This window comes from Choristoneura fumiferana, chromosome Z (assembly GCF_025370935.1).
Source record: "Choristoneura fumiferana chromosome Z, NRCan_CFum_1, whole genome shotgun sequence".
In the NCBI taxonomy this organism is placed as follows: Eukaryota; Metazoa; Arthropoda; class Insecta; order Lepidoptera; family Tortricidae; genus Choristoneura; species Choristoneura fumiferana.
The window spans coordinates 15,269,718-15,290,489 of NC_133472.1; the positions used below are offsets into that span (position 1 = coordinate 15,269,718).

At 38.0% G+C, this 20,772-nt stretch overlaps 1 protein-coding gene across 7 annotated transcripts in view; it reads left to right on the forward strand.

The window, feature by feature from the left end:
• The window catches only part of faf (ubiquitin carboxyl-terminal hydrolase-like faf), a 56,602-nt gene that overhangs the window by 2,402 nt on the left and 33,428 nt on the right, over positions 1-20,772 (forward strand). For all 7 annotated transcript variants that reach the window (XM_074088866.1, XM_074088906.1, XM_074088873.1 and 4 more), the window contains exons 4-31: positions 6,751-6,880; positions 7,820-8,039; positions 8,128-8,274; positions 9,117-9,315; positions 9,447-9,605; positions 9,710-9,863; positions 10,323-10,474; positions 10,610-10,867; positions 10,949-11,047; positions 11,259-11,401; positions 11,489-11,709; positions 11,784-11,914; positions 12,427-12,623; positions 12,927-13,029; positions 13,108-13,276; positions 13,461-13,707; positions 13,786-14,041; positions 14,166-14,297; positions 14,401-14,499; positions 14,585-14,733; positions 14,819-14,932; positions 15,017-15,125; positions 15,840-15,993; positions 17,695-17,825; positions 18,021-18,269; positions 18,414-18,575; positions 18,659-18,878; positions 19,126-19,293. In XM_074088866.1, coding sequence (XP_073944967.1) covers positions 6,751-6,880; positions 7,820-8,039; positions 8,128-8,274; positions 9,117-9,315; positions 9,447-9,605; positions 9,710-9,863; positions 10,323-10,474; positions 10,610-10,867; positions 10,949-11,047; positions 11,259-11,401; positions 11,489-11,709; positions 11,784-11,914; positions 12,427-12,623; positions 12,927-13,029; positions 13,108-13,276; positions 13,461-13,707; positions 13,786-14,041; positions 14,166-14,297; positions 14,401-14,499; positions 14,585-14,733; positions 14,819-14,932; positions 15,017-15,125; positions 15,840-15,993; positions 17,695-17,825; positions 18,021-18,269; positions 18,414-18,575; positions 18,659-18,878; positions 19,126-19,293 — 4,672 coding nt within the window. The remainder of the gene's footprint in view (positions 1-6,750; positions 6,881-7,819; positions 8,040-8,127; positions 8,275-9,116; positions 9,316-9,446; positions 9,606-9,709; positions 9,864-10,322; positions 10,475-10,609; positions 10,868-10,948; positions 11,048-11,258; positions 11,402-11,488; positions 11,710-11,783; positions 11,915-12,426; positions 12,624-12,926; positions 13,030-13,107; positions 13,277-13,460; positions 13,708-13,785; positions 14,042-14,165; positions 14,298-14,400; positions 14,500-14,584; positions 14,734-14,818; positions 14,933-15,016; positions 15,126-15,839; positions 15,994-17,694; positions 17,826-18,020; positions 18,270-18,413; positions 18,576-18,658; positions 18,879-19,125; positions 19,294-20,772) is intronic.

Sequence of the window (20,772 nt, forward strand, 5' to 3'; positions counted from 1 at the left end):
TTAATTTTTATGTTGAAATACCGTCAGGAAATATATGTTTTTTTTAATAAGTGGACAACTGAAAAATTGAAAATGGACAACTTTTTGAGAAATAGTCATAAAACTGGATTAAGGGGCTTGTTGCCATTTTAGAATTAATCCTTTTTAATTTAGATTCCAAACAAATAAAATGAGAGAAAGACAAAGAAAATGATATTCTAATGCAGACGTCTCCAACAGGTGTGCCGCATATATTTTCAGGTGTGCCGCGATTGTCGCGAAGTGTATGCTGCATTGAAACGATTAATAGCTTTAGTCTATAAATAAATAAATAGTCAGGAAGCATAACTCAAAACAAATTACACACTAAAAGTGGCCTTACCTAAAACCAAAATGACTTGATTCAAATATGAATCAATTTCAAGGTTACAAATAGACATGCTTGTTGATTGGTTAAAATTCAGAAACAAAGCAGGGATTGGTTGGCTTGCGTGATGCGATGTCAGATTCAAAAAACTACATAGACAACTGGCATTCAGAGGGATCACTTCTTACATCTAACGTTTCAATGACGTGTCATATATTGATAATGACAGCTTGTTTTTAAGTGACATAAAGGAAAAGGAGGAAGTTATCAATTCAGCTGTATTTTTTTGGCTGTTACCTCATAACTCCGTCATTTATGAACCGATTTGAAAAAATAAATTTTGTCTATGAATACCTCTAGTTAAGTCCCACAGGCACAAAATCCGGATCTGATGATTGGATCCTAAGGAAATCGAGGGATTTCGTCAAATATTGTAGGGACACCTATAGTCATTTGGATATATTTAGTAGTAACTCGTGCATTTGGTCTTGAACATCATCATTTGATGAAGTGGAACTAATGATAAAGACAAGTGAAGACCACAGTTGACAACCAGAGTTAGGTACTACTCAATAACAAGTATTTCACAGATTTAATTTCAATTATTTTAACACAGTTGCTAAGCAATTTATGCTTGTAATGCACATGGTGAAATGGAACGGGTGGTGAAGCACCAGGAGTCTTGAATAATGAACGTCTCTGCATTGGAAAAAGCAATCTTTTGTAAAAGGTGATGAGCGGTTCAGATTAAACTATTGTATCTTAAATTATTCACACTAAAAATCATGAAAAATATAAAGACTGTTTGCACCTATTGTTTGGGCGATACAGGAAAGAAGAAAGTATGAAGAGGGAGTGAGGAAACTGTCATTTACATTATGTGAGCCATACACCAAAGACTTGATACTGACCATCTCCAACTGATAATGTATTTGAACATTTTTGAATATAAATCTAATTTTACTACTCTAGTGGAAATGATATTATAACGGATAACTCACGTCTCAAACCGAGTTTAGCTCGACATGTTTCGGGCTATTTCGTAGCCCTTCCTCTCAGGAGCACGCGACTCGGCGGCTGCCGCAACACGCACACTACGCGCCACCCACCACCCACGCCACGAAACGCCACGCCACGCTACGAAATAGCCCGAAACATGTCGAGCTAAACTCGGTTTAAGACGTGAGTTATCCGTTATAATATCATTTAATATGAGTGAGTCTCACGGTAGTTTCATGTTCAAAATTACTCTAGTGGAAAGTGATTCCTGGACATTTTAATTTTGCATTGCTCCTGCACCACTTCATAACACGTTGGCATGGTAATTTAAAGCTGTTCACAATCAAAAATGCGAAAATTTGACGTGAGCTCACCAAACTTGCAAAATAAATGTCAGTCAAAATTAAATGACGCCCATACGCACCTTAGCGCAGGACACATTTAGGACACAGTTTCCATTTTTATAACGCAGTTACAATTCCTGACTTATTATTTGTTTGTAGGCTTTAGTGAGAAAATTTACGTTGCTGTTGTTTTGTACCTAAAGGTGTCAACGAGACCCTATTAATAAGCCTCTGTTGTCCGTTGTGTTAAACATTGTATTATAATTTATTGTACTGTATGGAACCCTCTACGCGCCAGTCCGACTCGCACTTAGCTATTTTTTACTGGTTCGCCGTGAAACTTTGATGAAGGAAAAGTGTGCCGTTATAACGAAAAGGTTGAAAACGCCTGGTCTAATGGAATGGAATGGCATTTGAAAAATAGCAGGCCCAGTATGGCAACAAATGGATACAATAAGGCCGGTTGTAGACATCCGTTCTTTTCACCGGACAACGGACCGTTTTTTGCGGCGTTGTATGGCTTCGTCGCCGGGCAAGTGTCCGGTGCATATACACACATCCATTGTAAAGTGTAAAAAATCATGAAAACACTTTTTTCTTTTCCCTCGGAAACTGTGCATTTTTCTTGGATACAAGTAGCTTATGTCACTCTCGGGGCCCATAAACTATCTCTATGCCAAAAATCACGTCGATCCGTCGCTCCGTTACGGCGTGAAAGACGGACAAACACACTTTCGCATTTAAAATATTAGTATTGATTAGTGAGTATCTATATGAAACAAACTATTGGTATAAATGGTTGTAATAATAATAAAGTTAAAAATTGAACAAAAAGCAAGAAAATACAATTATGCCATCAGGCTGTCACACCCAATCTTAATGTACCCACAAAATGTAGTTTAAAGGTCAATCGGTTTTTTAGTGTTGCTGGTTGCCATGGTAGTGTCTCCCGGGTCACTTCTTAAAACTATGATTTTTATGGGGTACAAATGACAAGATTTCATATTTTTAAGACTATAATTTGATTCCTTCTCTGTATTCTGTTTGGAAAGAGAAAGACGCTGATATTTTTAAAATTTCGCTACGATTATTAATTAATTTATTACAATTTTTTAAGATGTGCTTATTCTAAAAGGGCATAACTCCAAAACTACCACACAATAGATCAATTAATTTTGTCAAGTTTCTATTTAAAAAAAAAAGATCACGTAAATCTGACGTAGACGTTGTCAAAATGAGGGTTATCGTTTTTTGTCTCACTAGATGGCGCACTGTTGCGTGAGGTTTTTAAGTATGGCTTTCAAAGTCTGATATTACGGTCGTGAAAACAAAGTTTAGATTAAAATCATATTTAATACACCTTAAAACCGTACCATAAAAATATCGAGCATGCCACAGTGTTGCATAGTCCCCGTTTTGTTCGGAAAAAAGGGAGGACAAAGGTTTCCGAAAGACAAAACTGTCTCAAAACACAGACATTCATTGCCCCGGAACGCATATTTGCCATAATTAATTTCAGATATTGCAAAATATTCACAAAATTATTCTAATTATAAATAAACCCGCGTAGCTCACCCAAAAACTATGAGATTTGACATTTCGGAGCCAAAATGAAAGCTTATTAACTAATCAACCTCTACCGTCAAAGTCTTAAGAGGCGACCAACGCCACTCACTGCTATTTTTAAAGAGACGCGGTATAAAATTGGTGTATTTCGTGGCAAAAAAAAAAAAAAAATTACGATAATCTTGATCGTATTCCTGAGTTAATCGTTGCTTTCAAAACACGATTAAACTAATTTGGCTCGATAGATTTTATTGCCAAAGTGAGCTCTTACTTTGATTTAGAAACCAAAAATACTCCGTTATTTATAAAGACACTATAATCAAATAACTAAGTCTGATTTACAAACAAAACGTAATAATAATATCTGTTTTGTTATTTCTTAAATCTAAATCGTAATTTCTTTGCATTTATTTTATTTGCAAATTTTTGATGAGCAAAGACTTACGCCACGCCGACGACATATTGCTTCTCTGTCACTTCAACGCAGAGAAACAGTGAGCGCTTAGGTGCTCTGCCTGATTGACCTGCGTCGCTTTTCTCCACAAAATTCATTTACGAAAAAAAACTTTTACATTTACACTTCTTTCATAACACTCAATCTTTGAGTAAGGAAATTATTATTAAATTACGTTATCACTGTATTTTGGGTATTTAAGGTGTTTTAGGATAGTCAACACCGGGAAATAAATTAAATAACGCACAAAAAATCAAAGAAGCACTCATACTCGTACAATGACAGACAAGATGTCAGAAGATGTCAGAAGTTGTAAAGTAAGTGTGTTGTTTATTACAAGAATTAGGTAAGTACAGAAGAATTGGTTAGTAGTCTAAATAGTTTTATTGGCTCCATATTTTGTCTATTACTTATAAACTGATAACTACCATAGTAGGAATATAGGACATGTGTTCAAACTTAATACGTGTCATAGTACGAGTATATAGCCTACCCAACGAAGACCAAAAACTGCCTCCGGGGAAAAACTCGTGTATAAGTCAATTTTGGCATAGTTGTAGGGGATGGTGTTTTAGACCACATACTAAAAGTACTGATGGGTGGGGGTAGAGCTAACGGGTGGGAGAGGAGTTTGTGTAAAAGTCCCATTTAGTTTTTCGTAAATAACTCGTAAACCACAGCAAAAAATGTTCTAAAACATAAGTAATCTACATAAAATTCTCTTCCAAAAAAATTCTAAACATTTTTTTTAAGTATGGCGATGGATGGATGTTTGTTACTCTTTCACTTAGAAACTACTGAACGAATTTGCGTGAAATTTGCCATCCAGGTAATAAATACCCTGGATTTACATATGTACTACAGTAAAAAAAAAACGCACTGAGGTCTCTGGACCAGATGATGATACATGTACACTACACAAGCACTATTTTAGTACAGTAAGTACCTACATTATTTTGAGACACCCACTAAATAACATGACTTATATAAAACAAATATTTACTTTATTAATCGTTGGGCAGAGTAACTTATTGATTGAATTTTATAACGGGCAAACTTAATTAGACTTGATTTAGTAGACTTATTTGCCCACATGCGTTATAATAGTAGAAAAAGTTCTCACTTACAGGTTCAAATACTGCACTTTGTGCTTTTTGTATTAGTGTTAATAAAATATTCTTCTTTCTTTTTTTATACGTAATTTCTCCACTCTTGGAACTCCAGTTTTATAAATCTAAAGTACAATTAAGATCGTAAATAATTTATTAATTCAGACAAACTGATTGCATTTAGTCGTTAGGTAACAGTTCATAGTTTGGTTTTTCTAGTAAGCCGTCCCTTTTATCAAATGGGCACAGTTTTTCATCATGTCACCCGAAAGACGTCCACTGCTGGACATAATAGGCCTCTCCCAAGGCTCTCCACTCAGACCAGAGTACAATAAAGAGTCATTGTATTTGGAATGCAGCTTTGAAAATACTCATAATAACCGAATTTTCAAATTTTTCGTCATTTTGGCGATTTTCAAGTTAATAAAAACGAATTACCTAAGTATATAAAATTGAATCAGTTTGAACGTGGAAAATTGTAACGTCATAGCCTTGTCATAGCAGTCAGTATATGACGTATTCAATACAAACTCCATAACAAACGATCGTTTTGACATTTCTGAAAAACTTTAGCGGTGTACCGTATTTCGCCGCGCTGCGCGCGAAAACGCGTTGCTGTCACCATAACGCCTACGAACAAGTCGCGGTTGCACGCGATCTATCTCAGAGGGGTCGCGGGGGTGAGGTACAAAACCGCATGCACCGTTTGGCGTGGGTGGACTCTTAAGCTTATAGTTAACGTATGATGCGCTTAGAGTGAAGCGCGGACAGATGCCCGGACCTATAAAGTACAGACTAAGAAAACACATCGTTAGTGTTTTGACAACCTAGTAGCGCTATCTATCGGAATCCGCGGGTAACACAGTTTAGTTTGTATGTTTAAATTTGTTTGCTTTTAGGGGGTTAGGGGGAGATTTAAAAAAAAAACTTGATGCAAGATTTTTTCGTTTATTACAGAGAGTCTGTATACTAATTTTCAGATTTCTACCTTGAAAACTGAAAAAGGCCCATACAAACTTTCACCCCCTTTTTTAGGGGGTTGGGGGATGGGGGCAGATTAAAAAAAAATGATGCTCGTATTTTTCGTTAGTATCAAAGAGTCCGCATACCAATGTTTAGATTTCTACCTTAAAAACTGCGGAAAGCTCCATACAAACTTCCACCCCCTATTTTAGGGGGGTGGGGGGTTAGAAAGAGACAAAAAGTTGCCTATGTCACTCTCAGGACCATCAACTATCTCCACATAAAAAAACACGTCGATCCATCGCTCCGTTTCGACGTGAAATACGGACAAACATATACACAAACACACACACTTTCGTATTTATAATATTAGTATTAGTATATACATATATGGATGTTTTTAGTAATTGTTTTTTTTTTTATTTTTTTTATTTTTATTCGACTGGATGGCAAACGAGCAAGTGGGTCTCCTGATGGTAAGAGATCACCACCGCCCATAGACAACTGCAACACCAGGGTATTGCAGATGCGTTGCCAACCTAGAGGCCTAAGATGTAATACCTCAAGTGCCAGTTATTTCACCGGCTGTCTTACTCTCCACGCCGAAACACAACAGTGCAAGCACTGCTGCTTCACGGCAGGATTAGCGAGCAAGATGGTGGTAGCAATCCGGGCGGACCTTGCACAAGGTCCTACCACCTGCAGTTTGTTGTTTTAGCGACCACAGTTATACATAATCTGTGAAAATTTCAACTGTCTAACTATCACGGTACATGAATTACAGCCAGGTGATAGACGGACGGACGGACAGCGAAGTCTTAGTAATAGGGTTTCCGTTTTTACCCTTTGGGTACGGAACCGTAAAAACGGCCAAAGGTCCAATTTCATGTTGTGTTTTGTTTTCTATGTATATCTTACTTTTTATGCTATGCTGTCTTGATATATATCATGATTCGAAATTTGTTTTAGATTGCATTCCCCGAGGCAAAATTAAAAGCACTTGAAGAAAAAATATCACATCCACGATGGGTAGTGCCAGTACTGCCAGAGCAGGAGTTGGAAGTGCTTCTTATTGCTGCTACAGACTTAGCAGCAAAAGGTAAAATGTTTTTGTGTACATCGATTTAAAATGTTCCTGTTTTACTTCGAACTAGGAAGTGTTCACTTAAAACACTTACAAACAGGTTCAATCACAGTTTTCTGTGGTTAGCAGCATCATCATCACAAACTGACAACTGTGGGTGCATAGATGAGAGTGTGTATACTGGTTGTGGGTGAGCGCGTTTAACAAAATCGTCAGTTCGTAGAAAACTGTAATTGAGTGCTTTAAGTATTTTGACAATATATGTAGCAGTAAAAAAACGGGATTGCGTGCTACGGTGGAACCATTTCGCTGCAAACATCATGTTGAAATTCCATACATCTGCCAAAGCGCCCATTGCGAAATTGAATGTGAAAAGCTTCCAAACTGGTATGCTATTCAGTTTCCTCGACTTACAACATAATATTCACTACAAAAATCGCTAAATTAAGCTTATTTTTAACCGACTTCAAAAAAGGAGGAGGTTATCAAATCGGTTGTATTTTTTTTATGTTTGTTACCTCAGAACTCCGTCCTTTATGAACCGATTTGAAAAATGTTTTTTTCGTTCGTCTAGGAATGTCTTCAATTAGGTCCCATAAGCACCAAATCAGGATCTGATGATTGGATCTTAAGGAAATTGAGGGAACTCTTCAAATGTTATAGGGACACTTTTAGTAAATCTGATATATTTAGTAGTAACTCATGCATTTGCTCTTGAAAATCATCATTTGGTGAAGTAGAACTGATGATGCATTTGCTCTTGAAAATCATCATTTGGTGAAGTGGAACTGATGATAAAGACTCCTGCTGGCTCGTGCTGAGGCACCGACCGACTTCAGACTGGTAGAAAATTATTTTCATGGTTTTTTTGTAGTCGGTTAAATTTTTTGTTACATTTTTTTTTTGCAATAGTTGTTGTGGTGCTTACTTGTTATACTCAAACATGTCTTACAGGAGAAGATGAGAACAACATTGCATGCCAACGATTTTACAATGACGCCCTGACAGTGTCATTTACAAAGATACTGACTGATGATGCAGTGTCATCATGGAAGAACAACATCCAGCAATGTGTGCGATCTAACTGCGAGAAGTTGGTTAAACTATGTGCAATGAAATTAGATGATCCAAGATTTTTGCATTTATTGTCTATGGCCTTTAACCCTAACAACAAGTAAGTTGTGTGACTTAGTTATTAAATTTAGCTGCTATTAAAGTTATTGTCATATTGTTTATTTACACTTATAAAATTTATTTTACAGATTTCATACATTTAATGCGTCATGTACATGTGAAGGTCTATCTGTAACTACATCAGCAGGACAAGGTTCAACACAGGAGCCTGAAGTGTTTAGTAGATCACAGGATCATCGGACACCCAGAGGTTGGCTGGTCCATCTCATCAATGTGTATGTATTTTCTGACTAATGATGTTGTTTATGTATGACAGAGTGGTTTGACATGTTTTATCATTATCAATAATGCTATGACTTCTTTTTTAATGTATAAAAAAAATCTAATAATAAGTCAGTCAAATACTATACTGGAATTCGCTAAAATCGCAAACTAACAGCTACTGTTACTTCTCTTATTTTAATATTATGTTGTGAGAACTACCAATATAATGTACAAGTTTGCAACTTCGATAGACTTGTGCTAGCCTGCACTGCTTATATGCCCGGGCTGTAAACAAAGAATTAGTGTAGGTAAAGTTTGAGGTTGACATAGTATTTGCTTGCATTTATTTCAAAATTAACGAATTATTTTTATAGAGTCTAGAGATTAATGTTTATGCGTTTTATAACATTAATATTGTCCTAATTCGATAACGCATAACATTAAAACTCATAATATAAATACACACAATACAAACATATCTTAACTTTAACAATAGTTTAAGTAGATCCGAACTAGAAACGACCTTCACCCATCTGTTTAATGGATGAAAAGTATTTTATATGAAATTTAATACGTTACGAAATATATCTTGAATGGGTTGTCTAAAAAATTCGTGGCCAAGACTATGATTAATGAAAAATAGAAAAATTACTTTTTATTAAATATTGTTTTACGAATAACTTTTATACTTACCGAAAGTATAAAGCCTATAGAATACGTTGGATTGTCTATTTTTTTCTTGGCATAACTACTGTATTGACTTAATAATCATAATACATAATAATACATTACGTTTCGGTTTACCTATTTGATATATTTTATATTTGAAATGGACAATATTTATATTTTGTAGATTTGGCCAAGCTGGTGGTTTCGTAAAACTTCGCGCACGGTTTGAGGAAATAATGGGTTTTCAAAAACAAGATTTGACATCTTCTGTAAATTCAGAAGAAAAGATTTCGACTGAAATAACCGAAAAAGACAGTGATGAAAAGGAAAACAATGATATAAGTCATACTTCGAACTCGATCATGCTTGTAGATAATAATGAGGTGAGTATATGCAAAAATATAATTTGCAATATAAAGCGAAGATTCGATTTCTCTCACATGACAATAGCCTAAGATTATAAACAAAAACTGTGCACGTAAACCGTTTTAAAGTTATGTTTTATTTATTACAGATATCACCAGGTGTAAGGAATGAGCAACCATCTTCCCTGGAGCAATCCACCAGCGGTGAAACTCGCGTTGCTGCGGTTTGGCAACTACTACGCCCACTTGGCCTTTGCCACGACCTCTTAACTCCTCATACTGTCACTACCTATCTTTTACCTGTCCTGGTTAGTATATGTTTTATTGCACTAGGACTTCACGCGTATTTGGTGAACCGGTAAAAATTAATGCTACTGTAGAATTGCTATTAAAAGTTTTTCTTTATTTCTAGGAATGTATTCCTACCCTATTAGACAGTCTGACTGATGAAGAATTAAAAAAGGAAGCACGTGGTAGTGAAAATAAGACTGATACTGTATCATGTTTAATAAGAGCTTGCAAGTGTGTTTCTGTTAAAACTCCCCATCATCACAGCCTTCTTAAATGTGAGTTAAATAGATTTGTTTTACTGTTTATCATTATTATTCAATTATTTAAAGGTACTGCCAGTAATTATTATATTACAAGATTTCTATATGTATATATAGCATAATGTCAACTAGTGTGATTGTTATTGAAGACGAGGCGGAGTATATCGAGAGTCAGTTGGGAACCCTGTAGCTGCTTAGGGGCGCTGTTCAGTCCATCCGACCCTGAGTCGCTACATCGCTTTCAACTGCCTTTAAATCATCACGTCGCAACCAAAGTGGTATTTGTGTACCAATGTCATTTTTATATATTTAAAATAAAAAGTGTTTATTTCTAATATAAATTTGTATACAATTTCATTGAACAAACTTAGATCCTAGTAAACAAGGTACCATGCATCAATGTATGTACTAGTGTTTAATCTGATAATTTGACAAAGTCACTTGCATTTTTTTTATTACTGTATTGTTTTCCAGCCCTCGAAATGTTTCGACTGAAAATGATACTACGTTTGTTACAAATGTCATCTTTCAATGGTAAAATGTCCGCCTTAAACGAAATCAACCAATTAATCAGCACCATGTCTCAGCAGCCAAAACCAGAGTGGTTGACGCCAGCGGTTATCACAGTTAGTATTTTGGTTCCTTAAAGTTAACATTTAATGCTATATTATTTTGTTATTATATTGCACGTTATTATTTCATACTCATTTCTAACGTAAACTTTTTGCAATGTTTTAAAATTATGCAAGATTTATTTTTAGACTTGGATTCGAGAAAACAAAGTGGTTGATATCGTTTTACGAGACTCCCTTCACCAACCACAGTATGTAGATAGGCTGGAGAAAATGCTCAGATTTATGATCAAAGAGAACTCATTAACCAGAGAAGATTTGGATGCCATATGGAAAGCACAGCATGGCAAACATGAAGCAATCGTTAAGAACTTACATGACTTGCTTGCCAAACTCGCTTGGGATTTCACACCTGATCAACTAGATCACCTTTTTGACTGTTTTAAGGTATTTTCAAACTATTTTCACGGTTTGTATAAATAAAACTTGCAATATTGTATTAATAATACCTACCTTTTATATTTATAGGCAAGTTGGGCAACTTCAAGTAAAAAGCAGAGTGACAAATTACTAGAAGTGATTCGTCGACTTGCTGAAGATGACAAAGATGGTGTAATGGCAAATAAGGTATAATGTGTAATAAAATGAACCATGTTCATTACTGTGCCTTATAATAATGTATTGTGATTGTTTTGAAGATCTCGATCACTTAAATAATGTATTTGACGTAATTTGGTTTTTCTTCTTCGTTTGATCTAGGGGCGGAGGTAGTCGCTCATGTTTGATTTTTTTTGCTTTGTCTTTGCCTACACATACTTAATTTTACTTCTTTTTATAGGTTCTAGTTCTATTTTGGAATTTGGCCCATTCCGACGAAGTATGCACGGAGATAATGGATGTAGCCTTGGCAAACCTTATTAAAATACTGGACTATAGTTGTAGTCAAGATCGTGATGCCCAGAAAACACTCTGGCTGGACAAGTAAGTTATGAATTGTGACTAAATTACTGTGTTGTAATCAGAAATAAAATGCTAAAAATAAATGCGGTATGATTGCCTAATATTCAGGTGTGTAGAAGAGTTAAAGACAAACGAAAGATGGGTGTTGCCTGCTCTGAAAATGATGCGTGAGATCTGTTGCCTGTACGAGGCGGGCGCGGGCAGCGGAGTGCGGCCGCACGTGACGCGTCAGGAGCTCATCGACCGCCTGCAGACGCAGCACTCGCTCGTCATCCTCGTCACCGACTCGCTAACGCACTACCTCGACGGCGTAAGGGCCAAACTCGCAGGTACTTGACATTATTACCACTGTCTTTACTTTGGTCTAAGCTATATTTTCTGAGTTTATAAAAACTGTATTTAGGTGAAGGAGACATCGATTGGGAGAACTGGCTACCAGACGGCAGATATCCTCATGCGGCACAGGTGCAGGAACGGTTAAGTTTCCTACGATTCCTGCTTAAAGATGGACAGTTGTGGCTCTGCGCAGAACAAGTAAATATTAATAATTATTGATAAATGTTTAGGTGTATATTATAACTTACTGATTATAACTTTTTATCACACTTGCTCGTAAACAGTATCGTAACATGCTGGCTACCTTGGTTGCAAACCCCCAAATAAAACCCTCGACCTTTTGTTCTTGTCATGAAACCCGGTCGGTGTCGGTGCCGGTGTCGGTAAATGAGTCAACAGGAATCCGACGAAACAGGAATACGACGATTCAGGAAGAATTCGGGCTAGCGCAGCCAAAAGCTCAGCCAGCGGTATTAGCAATTTAAGAAAAAATATTAGTTTTTCTTTTACAAATATACCATTTTACTCGCAAATGTGATGAAAAACATTGTATGTCGCACGGGCGGTACTAGAATTAATAACGTCGACTCATTAAAGCCCTCAGTCTTCGACTTCGGGCTTCTAATAGACTCTCGTACGTAATTCCTTATTTACCACCCTTAAGGCACTATGTACTTTTAATGGCATCATGTTGTGTACATTTTTAAAAGGCAAAACAGATATGGTCGTGCCTCGCGGAGCGCCCTGCGCACTTGGGAGATCGCGAGGCCTGTTTTCGATGGTTCAGCAAACTGATGGGCGAAGAACCAGACTTGGATCCAAATATCAATTTGCATTTTTTTCGCCGAAACATCATGATGTTGCCGCCAAATTTGTTGACGCATGCAGGCATCAGGTGTTTTGAAAGGTAATTCAGTCACTTGATAATATTGTGAATTGAATTAAAACTACCATCAGACACAGATATAATATTAAATATAATATATTGACCCGGATATCTCAAGTCTTAACGCATTCACTGCCACCGACACACTAAACCCTATACTAAACTCGATTTAAGACGTGAGTTATCCGTGTCAATATATATAATATGAGTGAGTGTCACGGTAGTTTCATGTTCAAAACAGATATGATAGTTAAAATAATCTAATATCTTACTTTATTAATTTAGAAAATCTTCGAAATATTTTACACATTTAAATGATTTCAGATTTTTTAAAGCTGTTAATTCTAAGGAGGGTAAACTCCGAGTGAAACGACGTAGCTTTCTACTTAACGACGCAGATCTCATAGGGTTAGATTATTTATGGAGGGTGAGTGTTTTTTCGTTGAATGAGAAGCGGTGAAAGTTCGCAGCCGAACGGAGTATTGACGAGTGTGGGTTGTCGCAGGTGATAACGGAGTGCGAGGACGAGATCTCTGCGCGCGGCATCGAGCTGCTGCGCGAGGTGAGCACGTGCGTGGGGCCGGGGGTGGCGCCCGCGCCGCACCACGAGGCCTTCCTCACGCAGTGCTGCGCGCGCACTCAGCGCCTGCAGAAGGACATGGACCTGCAGGAAGGTAATCTGATCAAACCACTTACCTTAACACCCTCACCACTTTGAATACTGTTTCGGTTTTCGTTGTGAAACTTCGAGTAAGATATCGATGATAGCCAAAGAACAAATGCTTTTTTCTAAGTCAGGTTATTTCTTTTCACAATTTCATATTGCTTACACGTCTTATAATATTCGTTTGTTTTCAGACGCTTCAGAATGTTGTACTAGAATGTGTAGAGTCATTCGTGCCATACAAGAATACATAAATGAATGTGATAGAAGATTTTCAGCCGAAAGGCAAATTTTACCAATGTATAGATCAGGCAGGGGCAGACAATGTACTATCATAGTCAGGTTTAATTTTCAAACTGGCCAAAGACAACTCGATGATATCGAAATATTTTCGCATTTTAATGAGGCATTATATTCGTTGCGAGCGGCAATCCAAAGAAGGTACTTTACGTTTTAATTATTTCTATATATACTTAATGCTTTTTGCAGTGCAAATAAAACACTTTGTTCTTATTTCAGGCTGAAATGTGCTTCAGATAGTAATATCAAATTAGAAATGTTTGTAAATAAAGTAGAATTGTATTTGAACGGTGAGCTTTTGGATTCGTCCCATGACCGAAAGATTCTATCGCAAATCCCTGTTCGGGACAAGACCGTGATCGTGGCTAAGGTGTACGACGGGCACCTGCCCACCTGCGCGAGCGACACCAGCAGCGACTCCAGCTCCTCATCGCCGCCGCTGCCGCCTACGCCTGAACACGCGCTGCCTGGCGCCGTAAGTACCCCAGCCCACCACAAAAAACATATTCTTCTTTCACGAGACTGAATACATAATATTATTATATCCTTAATTTGGAATACATATTTGAATTAGATCTAAATCTTTTTGGTATTTCCAGCTTTTCGCCCAGGGTACTTGGTATATCCCGTTCATTCTGGACCTTGAATATGTGGGTGTTGTGCAAAATCATCCCCAGTTAATGGAAGCAGCTCATCTGCTCTCGCAAATCTGTCCAGCACATAAACAAACCGTAAGCAATATATTTAACTTTGAAGATTCCAACTAGCCGATGTAAAAATAAAAAATAAGCTTTATATAATCTGTTTCGATATTAAATGAATCAACCTTTATAGGTGGATAAACTGACAGAAGCCTTACTGAGCCGAGAAGACACAAAGTTGAGGGATATGTTGTATGGTCCGGCGCCACCTACAGTAGCGTATAATGTCGAGGTATGACCGTGCTCGCCTTTACTTAATGTTAGTGCATAATATTGTGCGTGTAAGATTGTATTAATTCGCTTTATGGTTATTGTAGGTACTCTACAGCATGGTAATGCCGTCTTCAGACACGAGACTGGATCGGAGCCGAAGTTTCCAATTAGCTTGTGTTAAAAAAGCTCCATTATTAATCCAGTGCCTGTCAGATAAAGATTTTCTTCAAGGCGCTGCGGCTCATACGAGAAGGTAAAGTGGCGATTCGACTTAGCACCGTCTTTCATTAATGCAGGTTGGGAAATAATTTATTTACTAAGTTATTCATTGATTTCAGAGTGGGCTATTTATCCCTAGTCAGATTGGGTAAACTAGTTTTGTACACATTGGGCCATCTGTTCGAAATACTGGCACCAGATGGCTCTGATACTACAGTTGACAGAGACTTCAGGTATACTATATATAATTTATTAAATATTTTCAATTATATATTCATTGAAATTATTCATTACGTGTTACTATGAAAATCTTTTAGAATGGACGTGACGATTCTACGAGAAGCTCTTCAGACAGTACCTAGTCATAATTGCGAGTTAATAGTGAAAGCAATTGCGGAAAAACTGGCGAACACGTTAGGCGAGCAGGTAATTAATTAGTAAAAAATAGTAGTTTGTACATACAACAAGAGCATACAATTGATTTTTCAACATTGATTTTTAAAACAAACAAGTTAAATATAAATTAAAAATTAAATTAAAGTTTTATGTAAATTAAAAACTGTTAAAAAAATATATAGAAACTTTTTTGTTTGTGGCTGTTTACACCTTATTACCTTGGTCTTAGACGAAGATTTTACTTTATGCACTAGAGCATAAAGTCATTTTATGTCGCCTGGACCCCGCATAAACACGAACTTTACGAGCATGAGAAGTGAAAAATATATAACAAGTTTTTACATATATTTTTTAATAACTTTTTAATTTATATAAAACTGAAAATCAATCCAAATAAATCAATAAAACTAAAAAAATATAATTATAATAGTAATGCGTGAACAATAAAAGGTACATAGTAAGTGAACAATTGTTTCTACTGTTTCTATTTCATTTCCTCGCCATCGAAGTGAAAAGCAGAGTGTAAAACTCTAGCATTAAACCCATTTTCCCTTCGACGTGTCTATCCACCCTCGCCGTACCGGCTCGGATGGCTATATGAACGTCTTGGGTAAAATAGCTCGTTTTATGCTCTTTTTGTACAATCTACTATTTACCCGACTGCCCGAAGGAGGGTTATGTTTTTTACTCATCAATGTTCTAGTTAAGGTTTTATAGGTACGCCATGTTACCGATTAATTTTAGGTGGTAAAAAGTAGCGAAGACAGCGAAGCAGTGTCCTCTCTGGTATGGTGGTGCGTACCGACCACGGCCACGGTGCGCGCGCTGTACGGGCTCGCCTACTCCGTCGCGCAGCCGCGAGAGGCCGACAGTCTCGTGCACCCCGATGACGTGACACGTTAGTAAACAACATTATATTTTTTAAAATTTTAATCGTAAGCTTACAGTTTTATTTTATCATATTTACTAGCTTTTGCTGGCGACTTCGTCCGCGCAGAGATAAATTTGTGATGAACTCCCTTTTTCTATCCCGCAGAAAATCATAAAATTCCCTTCTAATTGCACCATGATCTTAAAGTCTTAGGGGCTGTTTCACCATCCATTGATTAGTGTTAACTGGCGGTTAGGTGTGATGCCGTCTCTATTTGTTTTGTTCGAATAGACGGAGACGGCATCACATTTAACCGTCGGTTAACGCTAATCAATGGATGGTGAAACAGCCCCTTAGTGTCTTACCCTTTTTAAGCCTTATCTCACGAGAATTTCGTCAATCCTGTCCCCATTACCTGTTTTTATAATCAGTAATCAAATCACCTTTTTTACTTGTATGCTAAATTTGAAGAGTCTAGCAATCATAATCCCATCAAAACATAAATGAGAAATGAGAGCCAAGTTCAAAATTATGATATATGCCTTGGTTGTTGACTTCAACGGCAAAAGAAGTGAGATCTAAATGGGTACCAAGTTCAATGGTCAGTCCTGAAATTTATTTATAACAACATAAATTTTTTTTTTTATTCGACTGGATGGAAAACGAGCAAGAGGGTCTCCTGATGGTAAAAGATCACCACCGCCCATGAAAAGCTGCAACACCAGGGGTATTGCAGATACGTTTCCAACCTAGAGGCCTAAGATGGGATACCTCAAGTGCCAGTAATTGCACCGGCTGTCTTACTTTCCACGCCGAATCACAACAGTGCAAGCACTGCTGCTTCACGGCAGGATTAGCGAGAAAGATGGTGGTAGCAATCCGGGCGGACCTTGCACAAGGTCCTACCACCTGCAAAACTATAATAAATCTAAAAATGGACCCTGCGATATGGTACCAAAGATGCTGGCAGCATTTTCCCGCTGGATCGTAATACTGATGCGTTGAGCGAGGAAACTGCCATCTCTTCGGTATCCTGTGTTATCTCTCTCGGTTTAAAATTGACCATAGTTTCTGATTTATTCCTTTATATTCACCCAACTACCTATCTGGATGCCAAATTTGAACTTTCTAGGTCATCTGGAACTGGGTTAGAATTTTGATCTATAGATGAATCAGTGATAAAAATGTCGATTTTTGAATGTCAATATCTCCGTTTGAGGTGTATTTATTAAATTTGAGTTATGAGGGTGTCAAGTGGTTTCAAATGGTTCGGGTAAAATTAAACACGGTGCTGTTCGCCAGTTTCTGTTAGCTTGTTAGCTACCGCGTGTCTAGATGACGGACATACTTAGGGCCACTCTAAATCAACAGTATAAATTCAGTTTTTTCTCTATTTCGTGGGAGATTCCAACAAATCTGTTCTTTTTCCTTGCCTATGTCATAAGGGCCTCTCATTATCCATTGTAAAATTGAACCTCAAGCGAAGCGAGTGGTTCTAAAGAAGAATCCTGAGCGACGTCGAGGGTTTCAAGGCACGAGATGCTAAACAACTTTACAGCTGAGCGAAACACAATTTTTCACCTCACTTCAGCGAGAATAGAAAAATAGATTGAAAACGGAGTAAATCAGTTTTAGATTATTCATGATTTGGTGTTCACTCGCTCCAAAGAGTTACTTTATACCCTTGCATGACAAAAAATTATGTATGAAACGTCTTTTTGTTTCCAGTTGTCCGAGAATGTATGGAGGTGGTAACGATTTGCTTAGCCCTCGGAGGAGGGCGGCTTGAAGCATTGTTGAATGAACCCTGGTGGCAGGATGCCGCATTATTCTTGATGATCGATTGCCCCAACCCCCAGGCTAGTACCTGCTAACTTTGAACAATTTTGCAAAATAATGCTTTTTTGGATTGTTGAATATGTAAGACAGATGTACATTTAGACAGTTGTTTTTTTCCATGTGTTTTTGTTGGAAAATGTTTGTCCCGTACGAAAAGAGTAGTAATGTTCGCAAAGTGATGTTAGTGTGTTACTTAATGCGTATGTGTGTTGCAGGTGCGCGTGTCGTGCGCCGAGCAGCTGCTGTCGATGTGCGCGTGGGGCGGCGGCGGCGGCGCGCGCGCGGCGCTGGAGGCGCTGGGCGGTGCGGTGGCGTGCGCGGGCGGCGCAGCGGCGGCGGGCGGCGCGGGCGGCGCGCGCCTGCAGCGCCACGCGCGCCACGCGCAGCAGTTCCTGCAGCTGCTCTGCCGCCTCGTCTCGCTGGCCGGACCCACCGCGAGGACACTCGAAGATCTGGCTGTAGAGGTTATCATACAACTATAATTTAATATCAACCGCTATTTTAATGAATTTTAACTGTAAAGGGCATTAGAGATTTTTTTTATTTTAATTAAGCTAACTTAGATATAAACGCTTGATTATCTTAATAAATAAAATAAAATCTTTTAGGTGGCGTGGTTGAGGGCAGTACGTGCTAACCCAGAAATTCTTGACGACACTCTTCTCGAAGGGCATCTCAATCTAACCAAAGAACTATTTACGCACGTGCCGGCGCAAATTAAATATCAGTACGGAGCGCACCCCGACCACAAGGATCGAGGGCTCATTAAGGTTAGTATATTTTACTCTGCCGAATAGAACTCATGAAATCACAAACGAAACGGTTAACTGTGAAAGTTAACGTTCATGTACAGGAAGTGACAACAGAGATGCTATGGCCATACTCGTGGGCGTGGTGCCGCATGGGTGCGGGCGGCGCGGGCGGCGAGGAGGGCGAGGCCGAGCCGGCGGCGCCGCTGTGCCGCTCGCCGGGCGCCGCCGCTGCCGCCACTGAATTGCTGCTCGCACTCGTGCAAGGCTGCGTGCCCAACATGGCCGAACTCGCGCATCTTTTGCAGCTCATGTTCTACGGCGGTAAGAACTACTGACACACTATTTTACTGCTGTTATTGATAACTTCTTTAAAACCCATGAATTAAGGCTGACCATAATATAGATCTATTTTAGTTTCTGTACTGTTTAATCTAATTTAACTTAGCTTAAATAAAACCACATAGGAAGACAGGATATAAAATTATATTGAGGTATAATTAAAAGTTCATATCGCAAAAGTTGCGGTTGTTCTCAGTATTGACAAAACAGAATGCCTTTGTCTGTGCAGACAATAGCGTGCCACTGTCAGAGTGGGAGTACATGCCGTGCGTGGGCCCGCGGCCTGCGGCGGGGCTGGCCGGCCTCAAGAACGCCGGCGCAACCTGCTACATGAACTCCGTGCTGCAGCAGCTCTACTGCGTGCGCGAAGTGCGCGACGCGCTGCTCGCCGTACAAGGTAGGCTAGCCACCACCTCATAATCACTCACGAAGGCGAGCTCCTCCACAGCAAGTTAATAATGACCGTGTATAGTATGAACAAAGCTTGTATTTACAAGGTGGTCTTAGTGTGCGTGACTGACGGTAAATACCGAGTGCGTCCAAGGACGCGATTGTGTTACACGTAACGTAAATAAAAGTGTCATACGATGCGACTAGAGCTATATTCCAATATTATAAAAGGACGCGCCTTCTTAAGTAAAAAATTGTAGATCTATAAGCAAAACCATATCGCACGTTCGGTAGTACAAGAGCATAATTGTCTAAAAATCGAATAATTAGTTAATATCGTACGGCGCATCATCATCGTATCGTAATGCGCGGACGAATATGCGATTTTTATTTACTTTCCTTAAAATTAAAAAAATAGTTACTGCTTTTATAATTTATAATTTAATAAACAGTCTTTGGAATGGGTACGTATTATAATGTATAAATTTAAAATACATATCGGTTGAAATACATACAGTTGAAATACCGTAAATTATAAAATATAATGCATCAATAAGTTCTAAACGCATAAGCTTGAAATGCATAGTGGTCAAAATATATATTGGTTACAACACATAATGGTTCTTAGTCATATGGCACAAAATGCATATTTTCATAATGTATACGTTCAAAATCTATACAGTATGTTTTTTATAATGGTTGAAATACATACTAGACACTGAATTTTCACAAAGAAAAATGCATATATTACAATTCTGGCACTAGCCGGCCGCTGCCGCGGCACGCTCGCTTCGCTCGCTCGGCTCGTGCTTGTTTCGTTCATAGTTGAACCTAACACGCTCCTCCTCGCTACGCTCGTCGTCGCACCTAAAGTTACTATTCAATTAATGATCAGACTTTAGTTTAAAATGCAAGGTCTTGTTAGACAATACCGATTACGATCAGTCGGTTTCTTATAGGTTAGGTTAGGTTAGAGTTTTGTCCAGGCGCGAAGCGCCTTAACTGCCCTGACTACGCCTTAACTGTCCGCGAAGCGGAGCTCCGTCGACTTGTCTTACAGTCCTTAATTTTTCAGAATTTAAAATGAAATTGTATGAGTAAATACAACGTAAGTAGACTGGAGATGATGATGAACCTAGGCATTATATAGTAGGTACGTATTTTGACTATTATGAAATACGTACTATAGGAATTTTAATTGTTATTTCTTTCAATTATTATATATTCTGATTGTATATATTCTGAACATATACATTGTGAACTTAGTCGTTTTAATTGTATGTATTTCGACCAGTATGAAAAACGTGCTTTATGAATTTTGATTAATATTTATTTTAACCATTATATTTTTCAATTTTCGGTATTTCAACTGTATATATTTCAACCGATATGTATTTTTAATTTATACATTATAACACGTACCCCTTTGGAATTAAATCAAGTGTTGTAAATAACAAAATAAACAAAAATACGTTGATCTACTCAA